Source organism: Ursus maritimus, unplaced genomic scaffold (genome assembly GCF_017311325.1).
Source record: "Ursus maritimus isolate PB19 unplaced genomic scaffold, ASM1731132v1 scaffold_17, whole genome shotgun sequence".
Taxonomy (NCBI): domain Eukaryota; kingdom Metazoa; phylum Chordata; class Mammalia; order Carnivora; family Ursidae; genus Ursus; species Ursus maritimus.
Window position 1 is genome coordinate 23,263,130 of NW_024424119.1, and position 9,801 is coordinate 23,272,930.

General features: G+C 45.1%; 1 protein-coding gene across 24 annotated transcripts in view; it reads left to right on the top strand.

The window, feature by feature from the left end:
- The window catches only part of SPINK4 (serine peptidase inhibitor Kazal type 4), a 67,128-nt gene that overhangs the window by 8,615 nt on the left and 48,712 nt on the right, over nt 1–9,801 (top strand). For 5 of the 24 annotated variants that reach the window (XM_040631520.1, XM_040631522.1, XM_040631525.1 and 2 more), the window contains exon 2: nt 9,619–9,754. The exons of 15 other annotated variants lie outside the window; for them this stretch is intronic. Coding sequence is in view for 2 of the 9 variants with exons in the window: in XM_040631506.1 (XP_040487440.1) it covers nt 9,619–9,700 (82 nt within the window). In the remaining 7 variants the exon portion in view is untranslated. The remainder of the gene's footprint in view (nt 1–9,618; nt 9,755–9,801) is intronic. 4 more of the 24 variants (XM_040631506.1, XM_040631508.1, XM_040631523.1 and 1 more) reach the window with 2 other exon arrangements.

The window sequence follows — 9,801 nt, forward strand, 5'->3', positions numbered from 1 at the left end:
ACACATGGTCCAAGGAGGCCAAGAAGCAAAGATCCCATCTTCCCTCAGGAATTCAGATTGAGAAATATTGAGAAATACTCGAAAAAGTCTCTTCCTTTCCTCTGGGGTGGCCATCCTGGTGTTGCCAAGGGTATTATATTAGTGTTCTAGGACTCTGTAACAAATTGCCAAACACTTGGTGGCTGAAAATAGAACTTTATTCTCTCACAGTTCTGAAAGCTAGAAATTGCAAATCAAGAGGGCAGCAGAGCCCGGCTCCTTCTGAAAGCTCTAGGAAAGAATCTTTCCTTGCCTCTTCTTGCTCCTGGTGGCTCCCAGCAGCCCAGCATTCATTGGTTTTTAGCTGCATCACTCCATTCTGCCTCTGTCTTCACATGGCCTTCTCTGTGTATCTTTCTCTTCTGTCAGTGTGTCCTCTCCTCTTCTTGCTAGGACACCAGTCACTGGAAATAGGGCCCACTCTAATCCAGTATGACCTCATCTTGACCTAACCAATTACATCTGCAAAGACCCTATTTCCAAACAGGATCTATTCTGAGGATGTGGGTAGACATGAAATTGTGGGGTACACTATTTAACCCCCTATAGCTATCATGTGGAAAGAGCCTTCCTGAAAGTTAAGCCAACATGGAGGCAGGGGTATATGCCCTAGTACGGCCATATTTAATTGCCCCAGACTGATCAGTTACATGAATTGGCAAATTTCCCCTCTTTTCCTCAAGTCAGCTTGAAGTCACTACCACCCTGACTTTTGCAAAATTAGAAAATCATTTGCACATGACCAACGTTCCAAACTTCTTCCTACTCCATGTGTCCTCTGAAAGTCTCTGACAGGGGCTGTGCAATCCCACTTGGAAGTGGAATGGATTTACTTCATTTACTTCATAAGCCAGGAAACAAATTTATTTTGAGCAGCTAGATGATTTCGTACAATGTATTCCACCATTATTCCCTTCTTTTAATTTTTATTATGGAAAATTTCAAAAATACACAAGAATAGTATGATGAACCTCAATGTTTCCATCACTCCATGTTTGCTTCCTCTATACCTCCAACTTCCCTCTGCCTCCTGTAGGATTATTTCAAAGCAAAACTCAGATACCATATAATTAACTTATCCTCTTCAACCACTATTCTAAGTTTTAATCCCCTCATTGCTGCATTTGAGGAGTTTTGTCCCTTGCAAGACAAAGCAAGGTGCTTTGATCATAGACAGTGTACACTGGATGTCTGCTGAATGGAGACCCTGCCATCAGAATTTCCAGTCCATTAGGAGAGATAAGATGAGAAGCCCCTCCAGTGCTTACCAGACTTTAATCAAAGTCACCTGGGGGAAATGTTAAAATGCAGAAGCTACTCAAATATGAGGGAGCAGCTAATAATAAGAACTGTAATGCTGCTGGTCTGTCAATCTCACTTTGAGTAGCCAGATCCTAAACCGTAAAGCAAAGGAGAAAAAGAGGGGGTGCTGTATAAGGTAGAGGTGATGGGTCACCAGGCTTAAGAACTGGATTTTGAAGAGCTCATCACAGTTACCCAAATTAATTTTTACAATATTCTAGAATGAAAATAACACTGAACCAAGCACTGAGGGACCCACAAAAGAAATTTTATACACTCTGGAAAGGGAAGACAGTTACCTGTCAGTTCCAGGAAATCTATATGATAGAAAGTGAAAGTGTCTAGCCAGCTCCTGGTGACTCTTTTTCAAAAAAACTTGACCCTTCTGGAACTGGTCCTCTATATCTATTTTTGTACTGCTTGAACCCACCCACCAGCCACAGCTGATTGGACCAAAGGTGAGCATCTGAGCCAAGCTGGGCCAATCAGAGGAACTCTCCTGAGAATTTGGTTTTGAGATTTAGGACCGTCGGTCAGCCCCTAGACATGGCTGGGATTGTAATTATGTAAATATTCCACCTTCTTCCAATACACAGAGAAGTAAAGAAAACTGAAAGAAACAGACCCCAAAGAGGACCTAGAAATAAAGACAGCACTACCTACATTCGTTCAGCTTCTTGCCCCATTCTCCTCCCTCCTGAGGCCTAATAGCATTTTTGTGCCTCAGAACCCAATCTCCTTATACTGAAATCCTCTAGGTGTTGCATTAGTGAGTTTCAGATCTTTGCAACCAAAGAGACTGACAAACATGCTCATATAACAAGTGGGGACAAAGCCAGAGAGGGAGAAGGGTGAGAGCTGCTGGGCCTAGGGGTGCAGGTCAGTGTGGGTTTACCAGGCAGGTAGGTAGATGAGAGGTCATCCCTGGCAGGAATGAAGTCTTAGGAGTGAGAAAAGAAACTTCCTGCAGGCAGTGGGCTGGGCCCTGTCTCTGGCTTCATTTGAGACCACCAGGTTCATGCTGCCTGCCTGGCTGCCACTTCTCATGTGGGAATTCGCCCCAGCCTTCCTGATTGTGTTAGGACTGGCCAAACCAGAAGGCACCTTGTTTCCACTAACCTCTGAGGGCTGTGGTGTCCCTACTGTAGAGCCACCTGATGGTATAGTTGGTCCCTCCCAAGTGTCTGGGAAGAGCTGCTGCTAGCTGGTTGTTATTCTGCCCATCTTCCTTATCAGCGTGCCACTCCGTGAATCTCTAGCCTGGAAGAGGCGAGAAGGTTAGCCCACAGGTGGGTCCTGAAGTCTGTGGCAATGATTCAAGCCCAGCCCTTTGTTACAGACAGGTTGGTAAACTTACTTCTGTTTGCCCAGGACTATCCCACGTCATAGGACCCAGTTCTGGAAAAACTGGGAGGGTTAGTCATCCTAATTTTAAAGCCCTCAGGTCCTCAATGGAAACCTGCTTTAACATTATGCCTTGAAGGCATCATCCCAGGTCTGTTAACTCCAGACCTCCAAACCCCACCATCCTGAGGATTCCCACACACCTGAAGTTTCTGAACTGCTTTCTGAAACCACTGCATCTCTACTTAACACCTGTGGACCATATGACAAATTAAGAGCACAGATTCTGAAGCCTCTCATTCACTAATTGGGTGACCTTGGGTAGTTATCTAAATTCTCAGTGCCTCACTGGAAAGTAGTACCAATAATGCTATTCCTACTTCATCATGTTATGAGAAACGTGAGACTAGTGCCTGAGTGTATCAAAGTTGACAATTATTGTCATGCCCCTACCCCCATCTAGTCATTTTCTCCTCCCACTAAGGAGACCCTCACCCCTGGGCATATTTTCCAGTCTCAGTGGCATGGTACAGACCCAGGCATAGGGCAGTGGGAGACCCAGGCTGTCTAAGAGGCTTCACCTGGTCCTCCTCTCCTTGGGCTCTGATGTTAGTCCTCAGAGCAGAGTCTAGTTTCTCTCATTTTTGGACACAGGCCCTGAAGGGGAATGCTCATGGGGCCCTTTAGAGGGACCTAGCAGAAAGGGACCAGGAAAGGACTTCAGTGGCTTGTCCGGCCTCTGGTGTGGACAGAGGATCCCCATGCCTCTAGTCTTCTGCCACTGTAGTCAGCCTAGTCCCTCAACAACCTGCTTTCTCAGCAGCCACATTCTCACACCTGTCAGAAATGAGAGGCTCCAGGCCAGGAGGGACATCTCCTGAGAGCTCTGCAGACAATTACAGAATGCCTTGAGGACGTTTTGTGTGTGCATGTTGGGGGAAATATAGGAAGTCCCTGTAGCCAGCTATCCCACATGACCATTGACAACTGGAGGTAAAGTCTGTCTGCCCACAAAGGCACCTGACCCATGTTGATTTCTTACCCCTGTTCACCATGGGAAGTATATGCACTAATGCAGGCTTTGGATGTCACGATGAAAGCAAATCCCAGAGCCTCGGTGCTGGGTTTCAGGCCCTCTAAGGAGAAAACCCCAGGGGTGAATGGAGGTCTCACCACCTCCCCTTGGGCCAGCCGCGCGAGTCCAGCTCTCAAAGGCCTCTTGTGACTGTCCTTTCTCTCATCTTTCCCCACTGTGATAAATGTCCTGGGATTAGCCTTTCTGTGTTTATTGGATGAGCAATTTGTGTCTGTCTGAAAAGCTACGTCTGAATAATGTTTGGCACGAGCTAAAGAAATGTGAGCCTCTGCATTCTCCTCCAGCCAGCTCTCTGGAGCCAGCCCGTCTCCTGCCAACAGGGTTAGACAGCTCTGCAGCTGGGTCTGCAGCCTGAACATGTTTGTAGGTGGAGAGACAGGGAGTTGGTAGGAGGGGGAGGGAGGTGCCTGCAGTGGGACCAGAAACCCAGAGGGACGGAAGAGTAGAGCAGCTTTAGCAAAACTGCTGATTGTTCTGGAGCCCCTGTAATAATTTGGGGGCATCACAGATGCCCATGGTAGTCACCCAGGCCTGAGGACTGGAAAACCAGGGCCCCCTGTGCCGCTCAGGAGCCTGGGTGATTACCTGGACCCAGAGTCCCAGATGTGAACTACTGCAAAAGATACTCCAGGGAGTTCAGTGGGTAGCATGAGGATCCCAGATCTAGAAGGGTAATTAGTGCTGTGCTCTTGAGGTTTGCGTGGGGTGGGGCCAGGTAGGGCATGTTAGGATATACTGAGGCTGTTTAAATATTTCCTGACTCCATCCATTTGGGTCCTGAAATGGGAGGACAGCTTGCAGCAATCAGGCGACACAGTTATGAGGTGCTGAGGAGTGTAGACAAAAAGGGAATTTGGCGGGTGTGGGTGGGTGTGTCAACAACCTCCACCACCACGTCACACTCCTCCAGCAGCTTCTGCTGTTCTCCCTCCGCATTCTCCTGCTCTGCTCTTAGGGTGCACATCACTGCTTTCTTGTACCCTGTGACTTGGCTCTCAGTCTTTCTCCACCTCACTCTCCCCCAGTCAGTGATCAGAATGAAGACAGCACATCATCCGTGTGTCCCTAACAGCGAGCACAGAACCGGCCACCAAGGAGGCATCAAAAATGGTTTATTGAGTCTTGATTTTGGCTCAGGCCATGATCTCTTGGGTTGTGAGATCGAGCCCCACGTCAGGCCCCACACTGGGCATGGAGTCTGCTTAAGATTCTTTCTCTCTCTCCCCCTCTACCCCTCCCCCCGCCTAAAAAATGGTTTACTAAGTAAAGGAATGAAAGCAAGGCTGGGAGCTCAGACTTCAGTGGTCACAGACTCACAAGCAGATAGCATATGACAGATCAGTTAGGAGTAACAATGCAGGAAATCAGTGCGGGGGTGAGAACATGGCCACAATAACACCATCCTCAGAGTCTGCTCTGGGTCGAGGCTTGTAGGCTAAGTCAGCGTATCAGGAAAGGCCCCTCCAGGCTCTTCTGTAGCTGTACACTCATTTTGGTGTTCCACATGGTTTCATCCATTCAGTTAATGTGTTTTGAATCCCTACCTGTATCATCCTCGGTAGGATACCATCTGTCTCCTCAAACAGAAAACAAACAAAACAGGACAACAAAACAGGTGTACCCATTAAAAAAGTAGGAGCAATCTATGCTCTCACGGAGGTGTAGAGAGAAGGTTATAAATATTCAGGAAAAAAAAGAGGTAAATTTTATTTGGAAGAGCAAGGAAGTCTTCATGGAGTTGAGGGAGATGCATTAGGCCTGGACCTGGAATGAAGTCTGCAAATGCAGCCCTAGTATACTGTTCATCCCTACCTGCTTCCCTCCTGTCAGCACTCGCTCAGTTTGGTGTCTATGGCAGACTTTGCTAACTGGTTCTTTCACTGTTTCACTAAGCCCGGGTATAGCCACAGAATCCTTCTCAACACAGCAACACAGCTAGATGATCAGAGCAGGCACATGAGAGAAGAAAGGCATTTGCCATCACATCTTGGAAGGTGTATATGACTGAGACACACAGGGATCACCAACAGAAGGAACAGAGTGAGGACAGGCACAGTGGTGGGGAGACACTGAATGTGTACAATGAAGGCAAGTGGGCTGCTTAGGCTTGTGGGTAAGGTTTGTGAATAGGGAGCAGGGGACAATGTGGCTGAGAAAGTAGGTTGAGGAATATCTGGATTCGGCTCTTGCCAGGCTAAGGAATGTGGGTTTTGGCCTGCAGGAGGCAGAGGCAGAGGCTTGCACAACTGAGCTGTGTTCAGAAAGACAGTTTGGCAGCAGTGGACAGGGTGGACTGGGTTGGGGAGAAGCTGGAGGCGGGTAGACCAGCCAGACGACTGTCCCAGGGAACCAGCAATGGAGCTTCCTGTGAGCTCTTGCAGCACTTGGCAAAAGCATCTGTTTAACACTCACCCTACTGTCTCTCTCAGAGCTGTCTTTTGACAGCCTGACAGCCCTACAAGCTGCAGGATCCTTGACATCAGGAACTGTTTGCTGCCTCTCTGGGGCCCCAGGCCTGACATGGTTCTTGGCAGGTGCTCATTATATATTTGTGAATTACTCAATAGGGCAGTGAAAAAAGGACAAGGGGCGTACAGAGAAGGGCACAAATTTCCGGGATCACATCCTGTTTAGCAAGTAGTTCCTTAGGCCTAGACGTTGGTACAGCTGTCTTTTGACGTGTGTGGAGAAGTAAAAGCATGTGCAGGCAGCATGGGCAAGGAAGGAGTCACAGCTGACTCCAAGAAGCGGGGAATTGCCTTTTCCGTGTGTGTGTGTGTGTGTGTGTGTGTGTGTGTGTGTGTGTGTGTGTTGTAGGCTTGCAAGAGCTTTTGGCCTTTAGAGAGAGGTGGACAGACAAATGGGAGACCTCATAATCTGTACTGTCCTACGGTGCCTTAGGAAGTGTATTAAAACCCTTTTTTGGTGGCAAGTGGCAGAAGTTCAATGCAAGTGGGCCTAGAGGGAGTGGGAAGCTTTTAAGATGCATTTGGGGACCACCAGAATGAAGGATTCCAGTAATGCCAGACTCTTTCCATCTCTAAAGTCTCCTTCTCTCCACATGTCTGTCAGCCTCATTCTCACAACCTGGCTTCCCCCGGAGGCTGGAAACATGGCTGCCAGAAGCCTGGGTCTCACATCTGACAGCTCCTCAACCAGAGAATCACTAAAAGCTTCCTTTCTCATGTCCCAGTTTCAGACATCCCAGGAAAGGACTCTGATTGGCTTCTGTCAGGACCCTATCCCTGGCCTAAGACCTAATGAAGCAGCTAAGGAAGTAGGGTTATCTAAAAAGGAAAAAGCTTCCACTAACACCTCATAGTTGAAGTGGAAAAGGAGTATTTCACAGACATGGAGCTAATAATAATAATCCTGGGGTGCCTGGGTGGTTCAGTTGGTAAAACATGTGACTTTTGATATTGGGGTTGTGAGTTCGAGCCCCGCATTGGGTGTAGAGATTACTTAAAAAAAAAAAAATCTTGTCTGAGTCTGCATAAGTTAGCTCTTCTACACAACAGCCCCAATAGGTGTCACTGTTGTGGTCGTTATTACCCTTGAGAATTATTACCTCAGGAAACAAAGGCACAGAGAGGGTAAGTAATTGTCATAGATCACACAGCTAGTAAATAGAGATGGAGCTGGGATTTAAATCCATTTAATCTAGCTCCAGACCCTATATCTTCCTATTATGTTATATTGCCTATTCACAACAGAAGGAAAGAAAGCAAGGTGTTAGGCTGTGAGGAAGGAACCTTGACAATTTCTCCTGGGAAAATTCAAGGCCCAAGCTGAGGAGCCTGTAAGGAGTGATTGGTCCAATGTCATGGGAATCTAGAATAAGAAAGACCACCACCCATCTTAATCTCACTGGGGATATCTGAAAAGGAATATTTCATTTTGACTTTTTTTTTTAAGATTTTATTATTTTTTAAGTAATCTCTACACCCAGTGTGGGGCTTGAACTCCCAACCTCCAGATCAAGAGCCACACATACCACTGACTGAGCCAGCCAGGCACCCCTCATTTTGACTTCTTTTTTCTTCCATCTTTATTTACTTAAAGTAGAATTAGATAAAGCCAAGAAAAGCAAATGTGAGAACAATAAGGGCGCATTTTCACCTATTAAAAATTTAAGCCGTAGTATAATAGCCATGCTGGCAATGTGGAGAGATGGTTTGCTTCTAAATGACTGGTAACAGGATAAAGTGGTCCAACCAGTGAAAAACAATTTATTTGGCACCCAACTAGTGCTGTGTGCAAGAGATACATCTAAAATAGTGTTCGTCGGAAATACTGAAAATAGAAGAGTAGGAAAAAATAGAAAAGAAGAACAATGCCATACATGCAAATACAAGCAACAAGAAAACAAAGGTTTTGGTGTTAATATTAGACACAGTTGAATTCACAGAAAATCAGAGAATAAGATACAGGAGAAAATATTATAATGTTAAAGGCAGAGAATAGCAATGAAGATCTGTCATAAACATTTACGCACAAAATAATCTAACATCAGAATTCATAAAACAAAAACAAGAGGAAATACATGGAGAAATGGACATAAATGGAGAAAATTTTAATTCACCTCTCCTAGCCCATGACTGATCAATAAACCATACAGAAAATAAAGATACAGAAGACTTGATTTGTTAAATTAGTAACGTAGATTGAATTAAAGAGATCAAACTCCATACCTTGAAAATCTAGAATTTGCACTTTGTTAAGTATCCATGGATCATTAACAAATGACCATAAAAGGCCATAAAAAACAAACAAACAAAAACAGCTCAATACATTTCAAAAAGTAGAATGAATACAGATAACAGTCTCTTTTTACAATGCACTAAAACTAGGAAGTAACAGCAAAAACAGAAACTGTAAAGGAATAGAAAAGTTGAAAATTAAACAAAAAACCCGTATCTGGATGGACTATTATTCCATGTTAAGAAGGAAGGAAATTCTGACACATGCTACAAAGAATATTACACTAAGTGAAATAAGCCAGTCACAAAAAGATAAATACTGTATGATCCGCTTATATGAAGTGTCTAGAGTAGTCAAATTAATAGAAATGAAAAGTGGAATCATCATTTCCAGGGGAAGCAGGAGGAGTGGGGAATGGGGAGTTGTTTAATGGGTATACAATTTCAGTTTTGCAAGATGAAAAAGTTTATTTTGTATATTGCACAACAATGCGAGTATACTAAACGTTACTGAACTAAACGCTTGAAAATGGTTGAGGAGATAAATTTTGTGGGATATGTATTTTAGGAAGTTCTCTTAAATAATTCTCAGAGTGTAAACTATCTTTTGAAAAAAAAAGTGATCATTCCCAAGGAAACAGTGCCAAAGACATAATCTGCAGGTGAGAATTCAGAGGGATAAATTATTTAGCCAGCTTGTGTGCCAAGCCCTGTATTAGGACCTAGAGAGACAAGAAAGGGTGGAGTTTATCTCTACTAGTTTATCTCTACCACAGAAGCAAAGGCCCAGAAAACAAAAGAAAATTCTGTTCAACCCCACCGGCTAGTTCCAAGTAAAAGGGAGAGGTGGAGGGAGTTCAGATGGCCAAAGATTAAGTTCTCTTCTCCGAAGCTGCGCGCTTCCTCACCTGGGCTTCGGATTGTGGCTTCCTCAGTAGGTAAATCATTTTACCTCTCTGAGAGCTTCTTTTCTCATCTACAAAATGGAACTGATAGTGCCACCTGGTTTTCATGAGGAACAAAGGAACAAAGGAGGTGCTATTCAGCACACAGGAAATGCTGGTTTGCTGCTGGGGCATGTATTTTATAGACGAGTAAGTGTCCTCCGACTCAACTACATTACTTGCTCTCTTCAAGGGTTTTGATATGCCTGGTTCTTCCCTTCCCAAAGTTCTTCCAAGATTCTAACTACACACTTCTACATCAAGTTATCAGCTCGGTGAGGAAAGAGACAAAGTTGACTCTCCCCGGTATCTTCAGGACCTAACACGTGGTAAAAAAAAAAAAAGGGGGGGGGGGGACTCGGTAGCTTCAGGCACC